The sequence below is a fragment of the Lasioglossum baleicum genome, unplaced genomic scaffold (genome assembly GCF_051020765.1).
Source record: "Lasioglossum baleicum unplaced genomic scaffold, iyLasBale1 scaffold1080, whole genome shotgun sequence".
Lineage (NCBI taxonomy): Eukaryota > Metazoa > Arthropoda > Insecta > Hymenoptera > Halictidae > Lasioglossum > Lasioglossum baleicum.
In genome coordinates, this window is record NW_027470139.1 from 15,539 (window position 1) to 37,428 (window position 21,890).

At 27.6% G+C, this 21,890-nt stretch overlaps 1 protein-coding gene across 1 annotated transcript in view; it reads right to left on the reverse strand.

The window, feature by feature from the left end:
• The window catches only part of LOC143220487 (AMP deaminase 2-like), a 34,057-nt gene extending 15,059 nt beyond the window's left edge, over positions 1–18,998 (reverse strand). Inside the window, 2 exon segments of the mRNA XM_076446126.1 lie at positions 8,459–8,641; positions 18,862–18,998. Coding sequence (XP_076302241.1) covers positions 8,459–8,641; positions 18,862–18,998 — 320 coding nt within the window.
• Between the last annotated feature and the right edge of the window lie 2,892 nt (positions 18,999–21,890).

Consider the following 21,890-nt stretch of genomic DNA (forward strand, 5'->3'; position numbering starts at 1 on the left):
AGTGTGTGAGGTATAGAAATTAATTATTATACGATTTTTATCTATTGTTCCATAAGATTTCATCGACTTTATGGTAGAAAGTCTCCTGTAGCGAAAAATCGTCGAGTGCAAAGGGTTAATTATTATTGGGACCATGATAGTAATAGTAAGACCAAGATAGTAATTTTTCTATCGAGTCTTCGGAGCACAGAAACGCGGCGTTTATTTCTGTATAATTTAAATTTTCACTTGTCAGTTTATGATATTTTGTCAAGTCAGATGCTAGTCAATCATTATATTACTTATCTAATTTATCCATTATTTCGCTTGGTTTTGCGATTTTAAAAAGGGTTTCTCCACTGCTAAGATACATAAACAGCTCGTGTAAATACGAACCACTAGGATTCGATTTATCTTATTGTTATTACCTCAAAATGATCTTTCCTATTAGTACATATTTATTTCGTTTACTGACAATTTCAACGTGTCGTTGTTATGGATCGTTATTACCGTTAAATAACTAACTCTCAAATTTTAAGCGTGAAGAGAAACTAATTAATAAAGACACCTATCATGTTTAAAACAAGTTAGTAATTCTGGTTTTTGCTTCTCAGACACAAATTCGTCTAGAATCAGCATTACTCATCGAGTAACTTAAGAATTTTGATCATCATCTCCCTATCAAATATGACGAGCAGGTACTTTTCCACAATGTCATTTTCTTACATTCTGATTGTATACTCTGAACGCTATCGTAGTTCATTTATCTTTGCAAATGATATCTCTGTTGTAAATTTCATAACAAGAAACATATAACTCATTTAATATAACTTTATATGTATTATCAAATTATGGCTGTCTTGTATTAGCACTACGGATATTTCTGATCTATATGAAGATAGTAAATGTAAAAAATACATTAAGAAACTTGAAATGTTATATTTGTACCTTGGAAGTTATATTTGTCTAATTGAATATTCTTCTCCTTTTAAAGTTAAAACAGATAACTGTACAACAAATTCAGTCATACATTGTAATTGGAGCAAAATTAGATATGATCTGGAGATTTTATTTTAATTATTCAACGACCTAAACAATAAATAGATAGAAGTGTAAAGACGGTTACAAGAAGAGTTATAAATTAGAAGAGCTACACTTATAAACAAATGTCTCCGTTGGATTGATTTTCATCTAACTTTTTAGTTACTGCTTTTTTATTTGCAGTAATCGGCGTTATTATTTTTATATATCACGCTTAATTAATATATCCTTGTATGACTATATAAAACAAAAACAGACAAAAGCTGCAATAAATGATTTTACTTTAAATAATATGTTGTATATTTTCGATAAAGTGAAAGTAATCGAATATATGAGGATAATGGTTTGAAACATGTATTTATATTAAAGGGAATTAAGCTTTACTGAAGAATTTTAAGCCTTAAAAAAGAAGAAAGAAGAAAAAAGAAAAAAGAAAAAAGAAAAAAAAAAGGAAAAAGAAAAGAATACATTTAATATTTAGTAATAATTATTGAAATTTTCTTCAAAGTTGTTTTAATTTTTAATTTGGAACGAACAAATATATTTGGGGCTGTTTAAAAGCAGTGTGCTTTATAGGTATATACAGGGTGTTAAAAAAATATATTCAAGACTTTAAGGGCTAATATTACTCATCACGAGGATTAAAAAATATCTAATTAACATGAATCTTAAAGTCAATTCGTGTGTGAGTTTCTCTACAAAATGTTGAATTTAAATAGAGAAAATAATCAAGAAGAATGTTTCAGAACAATTTTAATCAAAATAAAATTAATATTAATATCAGTAAAGATTACACCTTTACTGTGTAAATTTACTACAAATCTTCTTTGTTATGGTCATAGTAAATTTTGAACGTGTGTCTTTCTCCTGTTAAAATGCAAAACTCACATCTGTTATTTACTATACATTTCTATTCGCCCTTGTAATCCTGTATATTAATTATTTATGACTAACGAATAAATTGTGGTTTTTACGTATCCCCATAGAAAGATTGACCTTAGGAGCTATGTTATTTAAAGATTTTTTATTCCTTTCAATAAGTACTATAAACCCTTAAAGTTTTGAACCCTTCTTTTTAAAACACTGTATTTAATATCTACGTTAATCGTAGGTTAATATCGAAGTTTATCGTTGAAATACATTCAAAGATCCGTTGAGAAAATTTTAATTATCGGCAATGTATTTTATTATGAGTTATTTAATGGTTAATCTTTGAGATGAATTACATTTTTGTAGTGAAAGAATACAATATATCTGTTATTCTGTCTGACATATAAGATAAGGTAGTTAGTCAATTTACGAGTCCCAATTTCGAAATTTCTAAAAAAAATATGGGCGAATTAAAAGCAAAAAGATATTTCTAAAGAAACAAGAGTGTGGATGGAGGAATTTCTTCTCTGCAATTTCAGTTGTTTTTATATTGAAGTTTAGTTCAGTTTGAATAACGAGAAGGTCTTTCGAAGAAGGTTGATTCAAAAATGAGATTGAAAAAGGAAAAAGGCATAGTAAGTCATTACTTTTGAAATAAACAAAAATATATTAACTGCATTAATTATTATTGTGTTTTAATAATCTGTTATTAATAATTCGTTATATTATACAAATTATTGGAAAGAAATTTATTAAATGTTCTTAAAATATTTCTTTATCTAAAATTTCAAATATTTTGTGACCGTAGTCCAATTATAATGGAAGAAATAAAATCAGCTCTAGGAAGATTTAATGCGTGATTTTTTTGTTTAAATGTTGGCGGAAATCTTAAACGATATTGAGGCAATTATACTACCGATGTAAAGTCAGATGATGATGATAGCATTGAAGAATTTACAATTCTGTAAATTCATAAGTATGACATGCTGACGATCTCATTACTGATAATTTCTATGATTACCAGTGGGTGAAGGAGATAGTGAATTTTACAAGAACTCAAAAATTTGAAACGATAAATGAAAAAATATTTTATCACTGTAATAGAAAATTTTATTTGAAACTTAACATTAAACTTACTATTATATGATCATATAATGCGAATATAGCGAATATAGCGCCTTTTTTATAATTAATATATGAATTGTAGAGTGATAAAGCTAAAAATCTCGAAATATTTTTATTATTTCCTTCGGGAGGTATATCTTCTTTTCTGTGGTGCTGTGGATGGTTTCTCTTTTCAAAAGAAAGTATTCCTATCTTTTTTTAATGTTAACTACATAGGGTTTACTATAACTTTGCCTGTCCGCAAAATAAATTCTTTGGTACACGACGTAAAAGAAGTCCGTATAGTTTTTTGATTGTCAGAGGAAAAACAGAAAAATGAAACGTTTTATTAAAATGTTCTTTTGAGATTGCTTATGTGACTATTGAGATTCCTTTGGAATTATCAACAATTAATCTTAAAAGGAAATATTTGGACTTTGAAATTTGGAATAGAACAAATAATCGCGGTAACTGCCAGAATAATTCTTTGATTTCCATGATTGTAGGCTAATTTTTTCACTGGATCATAAATATTAAAGACAAACTGTGCTTTATTATAATATTACCATTAGTGATACTTTTCTCGATTCTTTCAAACCATATCGATTAACGAAGTATCTTAGACATACGGTTTTGTTTTTATCAGTATTGGAACATTTGTATACTTTTTCATAATGATAAACCAACGTCGAATACCTCTTTGTTAAATCGACCTTTTGCCTATCATCGCAGCTGCGATTTTATTTAAAATCAATCACGAAACTTAACCACTGTCAACATTCTAAAGTATACGTCCTATAAGGGAAACTCACTTTGTTTATTTTCATTATTACCTTGTAATATTTTCATGCGGCTATTTTTATTTTAAAGATATAAGAAACGATCTTCATAATACTTTTCAACGGCTTCATATTTTGGAAATACGTTTGGTAAAATGATTTCATAAGATAAAAGTGAGGTACAGTTGACATATAAAATAGAGAGTATCATAAGTTTGAAAAATGTCAAAAATCTGCATCACGTATAAAATCCTTGTCAATCCAATAAAAAAAGAATAATGTTAGAAACATTATGCGTCGGATTTGTTGGTATATAAACGTGTACAGTTGTAAAGTCACATACACGCGAATGCACGTACAACACAAAGAAATTAAAAAGAAGAAAGAAAGAAAAGATAGAAATGATCTGAAAATCTCACAAATATCTCCACTTACAGAAGAAATAAATGTATACATGTACTATAGTAGAACTTCATTTATATAAACTCGGCGGGAAACAGCCAGTTCAATCGTAAGAATCCTCAGATTATCCCGACTATTTGTAACTTTTTGTCTAAATAACTGGAGTTCGCGTTTAGATAAATGAATTTAATCACACGTTTAATCGATTTCTGAAGTGATAACAATATTCTATTCTTTGCGAATCTAGAAATAATTTATAAGTCAATAATTTGATAAATCGTAGTAAATAACTTATATTAGAGAGAGTAAAGATATCAGTTGCATTTATTTTGTATTATTTACTAAATATATATAATGAGACAGAAATATTTATAGTAATATTAATCATTAATCAATATTAAAAATCTTATCATTTTTGACCAAGGATTTTGATAAAGCAAAATTTTTCCAATTTTCCAAACATTGTATGAATTATTTTCATCTTTCCTTGGCTATGCCATTAGCCATTTAATGGGTATATTTAAAAAATGGAGGTCATGTGCTAGTTAATGTATTACATTATCTACTATATCTTCCAGCTGATCTGCTTTTAATTATTGTTTCATAGTTTCCCTGTGTTCTTCGAATTATTCCATTGTCATCTAGAATTTCGGAATCTCGATCCTACTCATTGTTATTAAGTCCATCCTTGATTCCACAATTTACAAAACACGAGACAAACGAAGCTATTGCATGAATATTTCCAAGTTGTAATTCTTCCATTACTTAGTCGCCAGAGATTCTTCCTCCAAACACTACATAAATTTTGTTCATTAACACAATACCATACATTATGTACCATAATATTTTGCAGCTTTATAACGCGAGTGTCTTTAAAAATTACATCACAACTCATCCATACACAATACGTGTTTCAACAAAGTTTTGCAATATAGTCTGTTCACTTTTGATATCATTCCTTGAGACATCGATTGCACGAGAGAAGTTACATTTGGTAGTAAATATTGAATCGTGCAGATATCGTTACATAGCACCAATTAAGATCATTGACATAGCAATAAGACTCCTCCAATCCTTTCTACTTCTTCTTAATGTATTTTTTGTACTTGTAACAAGATCAGAAAAATACCATTCTTTAAAAACGGCTACATCCATCCATCCACTTTGCTGAAAATCACTAAATTACAGATAAGTTGGAAACATGTTTAAAACATCGTGGATTTTTTGACTGCACAACATAGTTAAACAGAGTTAAACATAATTAAAGAAAATTTATGCATTCCGGAAGCATTACAACAAAAACGTAATAGTAATTCTGTCTTTAATGATTTTATAGCCAGAAGCAGATGTTTCTTTACTTGAAATTAATGATTTTCCAGATAAGATTCTCCAATTTGAACCAGTCTCATCAGCGTTATATATAAATTTATCCGACTAAATTACCGTCTCTGATATCTTGTAGTTTTTTTTTTTTTTTTTTTTTTAAGAATTTGCGATGAGATCTTCTCCTTGGATAATCAGCGTTAAAATTTCGTGACATTTTAAAAAATTTCGCAACCAACTGTTGCTAGTTCCAAATCTTTCATTTGCGATTCATTTTTCGTTTAATCGTTGCTGTTGAAACCATATGCAATGCAATATGAACGTATATTTTTTTGCGTTTGCAATATGTATGTATATACCTAAATATTCGTGTATAACTTTGACATTCGAGTGACATTCAGGAGTAGCTCAGATAATACGAGCTCGTTGTCGCCAAAAGTGGTGTATCTCGGTAAAAAAAAATATCACATGATTGTAAATCAAATTGAATTTCAAAGAAGAAAGTTAGTATCATACGATATTATTGCCAAAGATTTTAGAAAAAATTGTCTGTTAAACCTAATATTGATATCGTCATTAATTTGCTTTCTTATATAAATTTTTATATGAAATTTTTCCATAAACAGGTCAAATTTGTAGGTAAAAATGTGAACTGTTTAATTTTTCTCGATATTATTAAGAAATGCATACTTGATACAGTAAATACATATGGAAAATTTATAAACATTGCAATAATGTTAAAGAAAATTGAAGACCACGAAATATGTTATCATTCTGTTATTATGTTATTATTTCTATTATTACGTTACACTTTTCTGTCTTCTTTAGTTAATTAAAATATCGATAAAATTAAGTGAAATATATATATGTATCTGGAGGATATTTTTCAAAAAATTTTTCAAAAAAAAAATGAATAGAAATTTCTATATATTTCATGAATCATAAGTATTTAGTTTTTATCCCCACTTTCTTTCCATCACTCAGCTATTGAAAAAAAGAAGCAGCAGTGAAAAAAATGTTACTTTCTGTAATTTTTATCCTAACTTCTTACAATTAAACTTCTACTTATTACAATTAAAATTAGACTGATTTATATCGTATTTACGCTTATTTCAATGAATGCATTTATAACACAGATAACATAAAAATTAAGCAAAATCAAATATTAAGATCAATGAATTCGTCTGAAAATGATCTATACGCCTATATATCTAACTAAGTAAAAACAAATATAATTTCGTTAGAAGAAAAAACAAAGGTCAGTTTGATATCTCGAAAGCACGATTACCATGTAGTAAAGATTTCTGAGGAGTGTAAAATGTTTTCTTCGAAATATTTTATTTTAAATATTTATTAAAATCACTTATAGAATGAGATATAATTGTACCTAAAGATTAAACTGATCAAAGACTATCGATCAAATTTGAAAATATTTATCGACTGTATTGAGTCTACATAACTCATAATTAGAAAAAAAAGCGTTAAATATTAAAATTATTTGATCGGTTATGCTTGAGAAACTGTGATGGAAAAATCCAGTAATTGACTATATTACATTATAATATTATAATAATTTAATTGTAATAATTATAATTTAATTATAACAATTATAATCTAATTGTTATAATAATTTAAATAAAATTTCAGTAAATAAATAGAGTAGATTTTGTGCATACAAATTAATAATTTGCACACTATGAAGATTATTTAATCTTTATCAACATAGAATACGCAATATTAGAAAACGTTATAAAACATTTTGTGATACTTTATTTTACACATATCATATACGTATCATATATTTAATAAGTGTAATGCAGTGATACATGTAAAATAATATCATGCAATAAATCTGATAAGATAATATTTTTCTTTTTAAATATTCATTTCTTCGTTTTCCAATCGCATTCGTACAGCTGCTTAATGTTCACATATTGTAGTATTAATCCTTCCATATCTTATCTATAATATGTAACCCTGCTTTTAACTAAACGAAGAATTTGTAACTATAATAAAAATTTGAAACATCAGTAAAATTTTCATAAGTACAATTTTAAATATTATATATTACACGTGTTTTATATATTTCTAGTAAGATAAAAATACCTCGTTACATTATCTGTTTCATACTATATGTTCTCTATTACGCAAAAGAATAAAAATTACACTAATATTAATACTTCTAATTATAATGAGATTCAATGTAAATGATAATAAATTAGTAAAAATAAATCATTTGTATTACTATTATTTTAAACACGAGTAAGTATATTAATATTTAATTTTACATTAAAATACAGAGGAAATAGATATTTCAATTAATCATTAACCTTTTTTTTTACGTTGCTATAATAAAATTTATAAGAAACATAGAAAGAAAAAAGGATTAATATGATGTAATCCTTAGCAACATATTAATGACAAGTGATATGGAAAGTTTAATATGTATCTACACGAGCAACGAGAATAAATAGATAAGACGGAAAAAGATGGAATATTTTGTAACAGATCGTAACGTATACACATCATAAATTAATTATAAGAGTATATTCAATAATACTTTTTGGTCTTTAAAGTGGTAGTCTTATCTTTGCAAATATAACGAAAATTCCCTATTTTCAAATATAATCCTCGAAAAATACATTTTCTCATTTCCGTAATCTGTAAAACACTTATGACGTTGAAAACGGTGCTATACACGTAAAATATTAATTTTTAAATCTAATTCCATATTTGCTGACATATAAAACACAAATGGAGTAAGAAGAAAAAAGAAAAATCATGTATGGTAAATAAATTGAAAATAGTTAATCGTTCGTTTTTTTTTTCGAGTAATCGTTTCTTTTCACCTAAATAATAATTAAGTATATAACCTATAAAAATATGTAATGTGAAATGATATTATTAAATATATATTCTATCTATTTTAAAGGTGGAAAGATATAAACGGCATTACTTACTGTATATAGTCATTTAATTGCCTCTGAATCAAAAGCTTCTTCTCGATCTGTTCAATTGGAAATTGAGGAACTTCGTAGGGGGCAGAAATTTCATTAGGTAATTCATGCGGCGCGAGTCTCAAGGAGGTTCCACCACCTGTACCTGCTGTTCCACCACCTTCCAGACGATAAACTGGACTTTCACTCCTGTAATGAAACGCACAGTCACTCGACATACATGTCTATCGAAGTATTATATTCCACACAGGAATGTTTTAGATTTCGTTAACGAAATCCTAATGCAAAATATAAATAAAATCTGCAAATTAATTTTGACAATGTAAATCGCTATGAATTACAACACGTTTACTATAGCCATGAATCCCTGAACATAAGAATAGAACAAGTACGCGTACACATTGTATCCGGAAAATTACCATCATTTTTTGCCTGTCCCGTTTTCTGCAACCATTCCGTAACGGAATTTCTTTTATATCCAGTCAAGTAGTCGTTTTCGTTACCCAACACCATTGTACAGATTATTCTGTTCGTATAAAAAGAGTTTTAGAATTTATGTTTGAATCTGTCGGTCGTCCATCATAGTTGCATTTTATTAGGGCGAACGTAAGTATATAGTTAATAATAGTTATAATGCTTGTCTCTATATTTTGAATAATTTGATGGAATTAACTTAGATTTTAAGAAAAAGTGATAAAGGAGAGTTAGTTATGTATATTTAACTAATAAATTAACAAATAAAAATGAACAAAAGAAAAAAAGAATTTTAAAAGAAATTAAAAAACAAAAAAGTAGATTCGATTAAATTGCGACTATTGCAAAATAGAGGATACGCATAACATCAAGAAGTAACCAATTTGTTGATGTCACAACACTAAATAGAAAAAGAAAAGCAATTTATTGATTTCGATTTCGTAGCATTACAAATTTGGTGAAACACCTGTCAACCTCGTAAAGCTGACATTTTTACGTGAAAAATTATGTTCATCGATGTAAAAATCCTAATTTCAGATCTATTTAAATAAAAACAAAAATCCTTTCAAATAATTTCTAAAATGTAAAATAAATATAATTATACGTGAATCATATTTCTTTGTATTCGTAGTCTCAATGATCCACTTATTATTTACCATATGAATTCGTGGAAGTACAGTAAAATAGATTTAGTAAAATTATCATTTCGTGGAAGTCCAGTAAAATAGATTTTTTAGTATTTATTATCCAGAATTCAATTCGATATTAAGTTTATCAGAAAAATGATTAACCGTACTCAAAAAAGTATAATTTTATATATACAGTACGTGTGATTTATTTGGAAATATGTGAATATGTAAATATGTAAATATACCGGCGACACGTCAGATTTTAAACTTAATATCTCGACTTTTGGTAGTGCGAATTTAATACATGGAAATTAATATAGGTGGAGATTTGGAAACATGTTAATATCATCTATAACGTGTAACAAAAAATATGGGATTCAATGTGTTCAATATGATGTGTGTGTATATACAGGTTTAATATTTTATGACTGTTTACATGATTCGATGATTTCACAACTTTCCACTAAACGAAACGGTACTTTTAGCATTTTCTTGGATTCGTATTAATGTACGCTTTCTTATTATATATATCAAAATATAACATTCCCTTAAAAAAAAAAATTGACCTTGAGCTTATCTTATTTACCACTTGCCCCATTTTTAAATATAGAAGACATTTATACCATATTATATCCCGCTTCGTACCAAACAGTTTCTTTTCTATTTTTCGTTATTTCCGAGATATTCCAACGAGTCTAAATAAAACAGACACTGTATAATTTTTTAACTCTGCAGTTAACTAATTACAATAAAAGTAAACAGTTACGTGTACTAATGGACTTAAGTCTTCTTAATTCTTAAAATAAATTTGTTTAATCGTATAAAATTTCTTTGATTTCTTAAAGAAACAGCATATGTCTTTACATGTATGTACATATATACAGTATAATATAGATATACGTACAATGAAACTTATTTTAATCTAGATATAAAATCATATATAAATTCATTTTTTAAAGACTAATAAATTCCACGGTCTAATTTTCATTTTCGTTTCGATGAAATTACGTATACTGTGACCCTTAACCTACGTCAAATACGATATACGGTACTTATAAATATAGAAAATAACACAAGTCAAAAAGTAACTGAATAGTGTACACTTATTAAGTACGGAGAACTCTTATCTCGTGTTGCCTGCCAGCTGGTATAGACAAGTAATTTGCGGCTACATACTATTTCATAACAAACTGTCTGTTTATGCTACCAAAAATTTGACGACTGATAGTCATTTAATTTTTTGCGCAACACAATTCCTCATTTAGGTTAACTATGCATGTACTGTTTTCAGTCTATAAATAAGCTTCTTGTATATATTTAGATTCACTGATTGTAGTTATCGAAGAGAACGTCTGATCGCATGAATCACCGGTAATTTGATTTGGGTAGTACCCAAAATCTCGGAATTACATAGACAAATGCTAAAGACACGTTAGTTCACATCGTATAATTGGATGGTTAGTTTTTCATAGTTACGATCATAGATACGATATGAAAAATATGAAAAAATCAAACGACGCTAAAAATCTGAACAAAAGAGAATCATATGTGAGCAAATATTTATATACATATATCGCGTTAATAATTATGTTCGAAAAACTATACGCAATGAATATTAATTCAAGTAACATTTAATATTGAGAAAAAGGAAAGAGAAAGAAAGAAAAAGAAAAGAAAAAAGAAAGTAAGAAGAAGAAGAGAATAAAAAAAAGACTCAATGTCGCCAACTTTTTGATTTTGGTCAAATTATGAGGATTTCACATGACTAAAAACTTGTCGCACGAACGATCGACACATCGAAAAACCTTAAAATTGTTCGTAAATAGGTACCACACTCTTGCCACTTCGAGACACGAATCACGGTTTTCGCGATTGCGATACCACAGAAAAATTGAATTCACTCCCGTTTCAAAAAAATCTTTCATACGTAAAAATATGCGGGTCACAAACGTGAGAATAATTATAAAATAAACAAGCACTGCTATTTCGTAGTTCAGAGGGCACTGACCACGTTAACTGATCGCGAGTATCGAATACACTGACTGTAGCGTGGAGTTGGCACTTGGTAGACATTGTAGAATCCGTACGCGCAACCACACGTTAGCTCGCCTAAGTACATGCATATTTCTACCATCAAACACGTTTTCTGGTAGCGCTGCATCACACGCATGCACGCCAAAATCGTGGTACAGTTCTCAACAAGCGTTACAGTTATCGCAACGCTTCTTTCTTCCTGTTGATCTTCGTAGAATTATCCGTTTCACCGTGCAGAGTAGACATGAATCATTTGTCCACATTGGAATACTCAAACTACAGTTAACGATATATATTATACGTTTCTAGATTATATACGGAGAAAGCTCCATTTTATGTAGGATAAAATTCTTCAAATATTTCACGTTAACACGATTCGTTGCAACGTTTTAGATATCGTATACTATAGCAATAGTGTTTAATTTTAAACCATATAAAATTTACATTACAAATAACCTTTCACGATGTTGACGCAGTTATGCTAAAATTAATATCGAACGGTAATGGAATATGAGTCATTTATAATATAGGAATAGTCGCGTACCAGTAATTCGGACATTTATTAGAATTTTTATATAGTCACGTACGTGCATACGTATATACAAAATATTTATAATTGGCATGCACGCTCTCATTTGACCCACATTCCTCAAAGCTACACACATGGTATATATGTACATATAACCATAACTGTTCGAAATGAATATCTTGTATAGATAAATATAGACCGAATCATGCTAATTGAAATTCACGTTAGTATTACTCAAAATTTCAATAACGAATATTCAACATTATAATACTACTGTTATTATATATAGGTATATGTGTATTACGCATATCTAGATACTTTATATCGCAATATCAGATTTTTCAAGCTATTTTTAATTGAAATATTTTGAAAAATGCATCTAACAGAACATAAAAATATAAAAATTCTATTGAGCTTTCCTATTATACTGAATAATATATTCCTCTGCTGTTACTTATTGTTACTATATATTTGATTTCGATTTAAATAGAAATAAGTATTTTCTATAAAGATTTCTTCTAAATAAGACTTGTGTTTATAAATTTTTTAAGGATTATATCTTTGTTTCATTTTATTCTTGATACCGCAATCAATTTATCACGAACACACGTATTACAAAAATTTAAATATCATACATAGTTCTATAAATCAAATTTACTCGTTAGAAAACTGATTTATTTAACAATTTCCGTAAACTATTATACAGTACTATCATATATATGTATATATGTACATGTACCGTTAGAATCATACAGATTAAGAAATACTGAAATTAATTGAAATTTTCACTTGCCATTTAGTTTTGTTTAAATTCAATTAGAACTATAATTAAAAACAAAAATAAATATTTAGCCTAACATCTTTAATAAAAATATTATATGTAACATCTGTTAATTCGTACTAGCGTCTTTGTCGATATATAGAATGTTTCAGTTAAATCATATCACTGAAATATTTACTTGATTTTTCTTGCTGTATGAAAGAACTTTCGAAGGCAAAGTTAACAGGCTGCGTAAGTACTTACTTATATTTATAATTATTTCATAATTATATTTACGAAAAGAATTTTTTCTGAATGATCTTGAAATCTGGACAGAAATGAATTTGTATAAGAGATTCATTATCAAGTATATATTTACTGTACGAACATTTTTTTCGTAACGTCGTAAATAGTTATGATCGTATTATACAGTGAACGTGTTTTATCAAACTATAGCTATTTCGTAATAATGTCATTGAAAATAGGTAGTTTTGATGAGATAGAGACAATTAGCACAAAAATATACGAAATCTGTAAATTTTTAATCAGTTAAAGTATTACAAACTATTATAGCATTCTACCTATGCAATGTTTTTCTTAAAAAGTGTTAGAAATGTATCATCCTATGTAAAAATAACCATAATTAAATATTACCTTTTAACGTCAATTATTTGTCTTTTTATACAGATAGCTGATATTTATTACGATAATATAGAAATAATTCTAATAATTTAATTTTGTTAAATTTTTGTAGCACATACATACATGTTTGAGATTTGCATGTGAACAACCGAATAAAGCGTAAAACTTTTATTTGCCTTAAGCAAATGATGCTGACGCGTGTACTAGATAATGTGTATGTGTGTATGTAATTTTGTTCACACCTTTTCCCATTGTATGCGATTTAGTAATCGTGTCCCACAATGAATGAATCATACATAATTAAATTCCTCCTGTAACGTTATAACAAATACCTGTTTCGCTAATTGAAATAAGTATATTGAAACAATGAGATTTGAAACAGTAAGTACTTGTAATTAACCGATTTATTCACACTATTAAATAGTTATGTTAGAATTGCGTAAAGTTACATACAATTACGTAATCAAAACGCACAATTTAACGCACATATAAGAATTTCTTTGTAAAGAATCAAGTTATCATAAGATAAAATTCGAAATTAAAATGTTCGAATCAATGAAACGCTGCTAGATCGCTATTAAATCGATATCGCTAGCTTTGCAATCGTAAATTATCAACCGAAGCATAATTATGTACGTCAGACACTTTATTTGTGAAATAATACATTAACACAATCACTTTCTACAAAACAATTCAACTAAAAATAGCTCACTTTGTGTTGTGTATACGCTTTAACTACGCCGTCAGGCCTGAGCAACATCTTCCCCGCCGTGGCTACGTTACTCCCACCATTAGCCGATCGGTACCCTCTCCACACTATATGTGCCCGCTTACGCACACAACCGACGTCTTTCTTACGGACGGACAGTATACGAAACAAACGTATTCTTAAAGCACAGCTACGCAGCATAACGAGAGCGACGTAATGTAGGCAAAAGAGACGAACACGTAAAGAGGGGAGAGTACAGGTTACAGGAAGGGATAGCCTGCAGCTCACGAGCAACGAGATGCCCAGGCATGAAACTATGTAGAAAATTACCCGTTTCTTCTGATTTCTTCGGTTAAGTACTAACATATATGAATTGCATGCAATATCTATGATAAAAATTCAAAATAACATAAGCAAACGTACATGTATAAGCTAGTAATAAATTATCACATTTTACGTTAAAAACTGTTCTTTGATTTAAAAACAAAAGTACGAATCATGTTTTGCGTATATTTAACTCGAGTTTCGTGACACGATAGTAATTAATAGAATATTATTATCAAAAACAGATAAAAGAGAACGAAAGTATTGAATCTTGAAGTGAAAGTTGTATTAGATTGTAATCAGGTTCAAATAAGCGAAGATAAGATGTTAATTGAATAATAATTTAATAATAATATTATTTGGGTTATATAATAATATTCGTGTTATAAATTATTATTTATAACACGAATGAAGATGAAAATATATACGATTAATCAAGTAATTTATAATCAGTAATAAATAATTATGCTAGAAAATGATAGAAAGAATTTTACGACACCTTGGTTACATGCTTTTTTTATCTTTATATGAATCATCGATTATCTACAGTTTATATCAATGATAAACAATGTTAAGCGATGTTAATTAACATTTATCCTTAACATTTGCTAGTATAATATAGAACATAAAACGATATAAATGACTTTAGAAAATCTATAAAATAATACTTGTATAGTTGTGTTGCTTTTTTACAAAGGAATATATGAAAAATATAATTATACGATCAAATTTATTTCAATACCTTCACCTGTGTATGCAATAGAAGAAGAAAAGAAAGGATAGAAAATATATATAGTAAATTGTTAAATATGACTAACAAATTTCGATCCATTCGTTTCATTTTAATTCCTTAAGTCCTCGTAAAGAACTTTTTGTAATTGAGTTATTATGATATAAAGATCATTAGTAAATACGAACGTGCATAATTTTTTGAGCCATTAAATGTAAGAAAGGTTACAAGATATATTAAATCAAAAATGTTATATGTATCTATGTATCGTATTTTACAATCTGAAATTCAACAAATATTTAATAAGATATCAAGACTTTAAACATAAAATTGAAACGTAGAATTGAAAGTTTTAAAAAGGAATGTTTACCTTCATCCTCGGGGTCTATAAGAAAGTTTGGTAGCCTTAAGCAAAGAAAATAGTCGTTTTCGGTTGAAGTGACACCTCTACTTGACATGATTCAATTTTTAAGCAAACACCAAACACAAGTTACACTCACAATGCAAATTCCAAGTTATTTATATTCTTTAAGCGTATACTGTAATTAATATTTATATTTTGAAAAAAATGTTTTCAGGTGAAAAATCTTCTTGCTTGGAGCTGGTACACTAATTTTCTGTTTCCTTCGACGATAAGTTATTCTCCTTATCTATTGCGTTGTTCAGTTAACAACTGAATTTTATGCACCAATGTCAAGTTAACTACAACATTGGTCTATTCGGTATTATGACACACTCATGCTAAACCGTTTTACTTAATGTTCAAACAAATATCATTTACTACGAGCACTATTCATTAGCTGTGCACGAAATCCATTAGTTGTCCACAAAATAACTCAAAATTACTACTATTCCTTTAAAATTAACGCATGTAACTGCATAGATCTATGTTTCACAGCACAATGACTTTAAATGATAGATTGTACGCGTGTCGTAGGAGAATTATGTAATTGCTATGCCTTGTGGCACAAATATACCAAAACGATACAGGTTATTGATAGAAACGTGGGATTCGTACGTCGATCATTGTATTTACCACAACGTGGAAAGACACTGAAAAAAGTCGTTCTCTTGACCGTCAAACGGGCATATACTGCCGCGAAACAAGTCCAAGTTGCCTTTTTATTCCTATTCGCGTACTAAAACACACGAGTGGTTTAACCTACAGTTCGCGAACAGAGAATCATCGTACGATGGCAAAAATACTATTCAGTAGAGAAGACGAGAAAGAGAACGACGCAGAACGCAAACAAAATGTAGGCTCTATGCCAAATTTCAAAAACGTTACCTGATGATACCGCCATCATGTGTGACAACTTTTAGTGCCCTACGCACTAAACAGGATCAACAATGTTAAAAAAGAAAACAAAGAAGAAAGAAAACAAGTAGAATTTGCGAATAATTATTAATGTTTCCAAATCAAACATTAAAAAATCGAGCATCTAAAAGAACTTCATCTTTTTAATTGTGATAAGTTTTAAATACGGTATAATGCATTAATAATAATAATAATAAGAAGAAGAAGAAGAAGAAGGAGAAAAAAAAAGAATACATAAGTAATAATAATTAAAGAGGGGAAACATCCCATGCTTGAAATGTATAAGAGAAAAATTATTTAATAGGTAATTTCTATTTCTGCGACTTTTTGCAATGTTATAATCTCAATAGAAACAAACAAAATGATAGAGAATGTCATTTTTATATTATTAATGACATTTAGATTATTATCTAGTGTCAAAATCAATAAATAAAATCTCGATACAAATACATATGTATATTTATGTAAAATTATTATATTAACTGACTCGACAATAATTTTGTACACTATTTTAAAATATAAACTTTCTTTAATTTCTTAAGCTTCACTGTCACATAACGAAAAGCTTGCACGGTAAATATCGTCTAAAAAAAACACAGTCGTTGACATGTTAAATATTAAAAGCACTTCATTATTAATTATTTTATTTAAGAATTATATTTGTTATATTATATATAATAACGTTAAATAAGTTATCAATACTTTACTTTACCTTGTTATAAATACTGTTCAGGTTTTATAATTAGATAGAAAATTTGATAGAAAATGCGCATTAAATAATCTTATCTATAAACATTTTATATTCAACATATGTTACAATAATCTGATGTCCTTGACTCTAATTCCCATTCTAACATATAAAATGCATCCATTAATTTACTTATTGACTCATTCCCATTCAACACAAGCGACTTTTACTGCTTCATTTAACAAATGGTTTTTCACACAGTGTTTTAAAAATAACATTTCATTGAAATTTTTAATTTAACTTTTGTATTGATATTCTCATACTTAATTAATATAATTAATTAGTATATTATGTAATACAAAATTTTATTGCACTTCGTATAAAACAATTATTTACAGTTGCAAGCTCACAAGTGATTTTCTCATACATTATTGTTAAACAATTTATTTATCTATCTTTTCTTGCCCCTTTGTACATCTTGATATAACAATATAACAAGAAAATTTGAACGCATTCTGTAAATTATTTTATTTAGAAATGTAAAAATTTTGTTACAAATTACGAAAAGGATAGTTATTCTCAAACATGTATGAATATTTTTAATAACAATTTTCCTATTAAAAATAATACAAATTGTCTTTAAAAGAAAAATCGAAATTTTAAACTATCTCTGATAATGAAGTAATTACTATTTTTTACTCTCAAACTGAAATTCTTCTTTTGCTTTTTATCTCGTAAAATTATAGTTACAATAAATATGCGATAAGGATTTAAAACAACAATCATTATGAATATGATAACAAATTATAAAAAGACATCTTAAATAATACTTTAAATATATATTTTAAATAATTATAATACGCAACAAATGATATAAAATTATATACATGTATAAAATATGCTATTATGAGAAGATAACAAGATCAAAAGGTAACAAGAAGAAGGAAAGGTATCGAGAGCAATAAAGCTCCGTATCATAAATTAAAGGAACAAATAAAAAAGTAACGGAAAGAAAATGAAATGAAATGAAATAAAATAAAATAAAATAAAATAAAATAAAATAAAATAAAATAAAATAAAATAAAATAAAATAAAATAAAATAAAATAAAATAAAATAAAATAAAATAAAATAAAATAAAATAAAATAAAATAAAATAAAATAAAATAAAATAAAATAAAATAAAATAAAATAAAATAAAATAAAATAAAATAAAATAAAATAAAATAAAATAAAATAAAAGAAACTACGAGGTTTAATTACGAATCATTAAATCACGCAGTTTCAGCTGCAATTTAAAACAAATTACAATTACGAAAATATAAAACCTGGATTACTTTCTTCCATTGTCGTACAATGTAATACTGTGTAAACCCACAGTAGCGATCTGCAACGCTGTGTATACTCGTTTCTAAAAATCTGTTACCTTTCTATCTGAGGCAGCGATACCTTGTCAATATATTCAAATTCTGTAAATATTTTTGTACGTACAATGTAATGCAAAATAATCTCAAGAGAGACTAAAGTTGCTTAAAAAAAAAAGAAAAAAAATTAAATATCAAAATGAAACTTACGATCACGATGATGATCGACATTGTGTGGCGTTGTCAAACTGTCAGCATCACCTTCGCCATCTAAATTGTAGTAAATTCTATCTGCTTCACCGTTGACATCCTTCACACCATTTACACCTTCTAGATCTTCCATCCTTCTACAAAAATGTTTAAGTTTTAATTTCGGATTTCGAATTTCGAATTTTTCCAAGATACAGTTTAATCTCGATTTATATAAGTGTATAACGATCATAACAATCTTACACATTTTCTCTTATTTTATATAATAATGTTGCTTAAATAAAAATTCCTGCCAACATAAACTGAGTAATAAAAGTATAAAATATATCTGTCCATGCGAAATTGTTTTTGTACTCTGGGCACCATTTAATACGTTTACAATCCGTATGTTTCAAGCAATTCGCGTTATTCGTTATTATCACTTAGAATTATATATATACTTATAAAAAATATAAGGAAACTGTTTTCTAACATAAATCATAAGTAACCTTCAAATAAAAGTCATTCAGTAGAGATTTCACGTATTATCCACAATGCACAGGACGTGGCGATGAATGTATTAATTAAAGTAGTTGACTGTTCATAAGATTAATCAATCTTGTTAAAAGTACGGGGTCAGTTAATATATTATATATTACTATGATGGATGCAAACTAGAATCATATTATCAACTACAATTATTTAAGTTTTTCAAGAGAAATATGTAAAGTGTTTCTTACTTTTTACTTTCTAAGACGATTTACACAGTAAGTATAATTAATTATTGATGGGGCTGGGGGAAAAATAATTTTTTCTTCATTTATTAAAAGATGTTTAAAACGGAATTAAAAAATTAAAATCTACAAAAAGTAATGACAAAAACTTGAGTTACCGTTAGGTTTAAATAAATTGAACGGAATTAAATTGAAATATGAATATCTTTTAAAATATAATTTTGAATTGATAAAAAGCCTGCAAATTATATTATATATATGTAATATGTATCATTCATAGAATTTAAAAATAAAGAATTCATTAAATACGTAATAAATGATTTTCAACTGATACCAGATATATTAGCAAATGCATATGAAACAATAATAAATTATCATATTATACATGTACTGCGTATAAAATAATAGCGAATTGCTCTAATATTAAGTAAATTTTTATCCGAAAAGATACTATATATTATCAATACAACGGTATTAATCCTTTGCAGACGAATGTCGGTAAATAGCCGCCTAAACCTTTTTACCGTTGCGGACGCGTGTCGGCATATAGCCGCCCAATTCTCCGTGTTTTGGCTCGCTTACGTCTATCATCCTAAACGATAAGATACGCATGGGTATACTAGCCTAAGGAGTCAAGTTTTCTTTCAATGAAATTAAGGACCTTTAGCGATGAAGTCTTATCTTCCGTACAATGTAAACACATGATGCGGGACCATGGTAGAGTCAGAACGAATTTCAGTTTGTTGAGAGTCTGCCTTTTAGTATCACTACCAGAGAAACCAGCAGGTTTTTCATATATTTTATATCATATAACATATCTTACACGCGATGGCTAAAAGACCAAGAGACGATACGTTCGATAGTGACAATACTGATAAGTACTACTTTGAATCTGATAAGACATATTAAATAAAGATTTAGTTTTTATAACGCAAACGTTCAATCTGAATATTTTTTTTTACTGTGCGCTCGAATACCTGTCGTCACAGCGACGCCCGTTCGTCAAACGGCTCCGACCGCAAAGGGTTAATAACATGATTCTATCACATATAGACTTTAGAGAGAAAAATGCTACTTAATATGAATAAATTATAATCAACAGATATATTACGTATTACATATAAGTAAAGACTATTACAAAGTGACATGTCATGAATATCCAATATTTAATTAAGTATATACAGAAAAGATTTTTTTACGAGATAAAAGTTAATTTTTATACTTATCGATTTAAAATCTATAATATCTATTTATCTAGTAATCTATATATCTATCTACATACATTAATTAATTAAATTAAAAGATCTTTCAAAAGTACGTAAATATCTTCTTCTAATAACGTAAGAAATGTTTCAAACAAAATTTAAATGATATTCAAGTTTTTCACAGATTACCCATATCTTTTCACGGCGAATATACATTTTGTAACGAATATTAAATTATATTCAAGTATGTTTGAATTATATCCTAATCTTTATTAAATTATGAAATATATTTGTATGTATAAATGTTTGTAAGATGAGCAACTATAGACAGGCAATTAAGTATGAAATATTGTAAAGAAATTTGCATTATTGATCAATTGAAAATACACTTTGGATGAAATTTCGATGAAATGCTAAATAGATAAGAAACACAATATTTCTATCGAATTATTTATCTGTATTAATAAAAAATAAATACTATTAAGATAATAGTTAGTTAACAGTTATTAAATTAATTAAGTTATTAATATACTATTAAACTGTATGACATCAACATAATGGTTGCCTCATACATTATTCATAGATAATTTCGCAGATACTTGATAAAAAAATATCAAATATTTACATCGGTCACAATATAGTTATATACGCTTTTTTGCAAATATATTTACTGAATCTCTGTCATAGGATTTTCTGTTTTCTTCTTCAGAAATAGTTAGAAGAAGATGGAAATTTACTGACAGCAGCTTACCAGTCCAGGCGACATGGTAAATCGTTATGTATAATTAGAGCCTATGCTGTGATAACCTCTCAGCAGCTAAAGAAACGTCACAATTCGGGAATGTTTAGTTTTGAAAATATATCACTACAGGTGGACAACACTTTGAACATATATAACATAAACAGGAAGTTCACATAGTACTCTAACACACATTTGGAATATGATCACCATTTTTGTATTCAAGGTTATCGTAGATACATCATACTTAAATGCATTCAAATATCCGTTACAAGATGCGGTAAAAAAATATATACATTCCCGTAAAAAGATATTAAGAAATTAAAGAAAAAGACCTTAAAATACTATCTTTTTCCATATTATTTTTG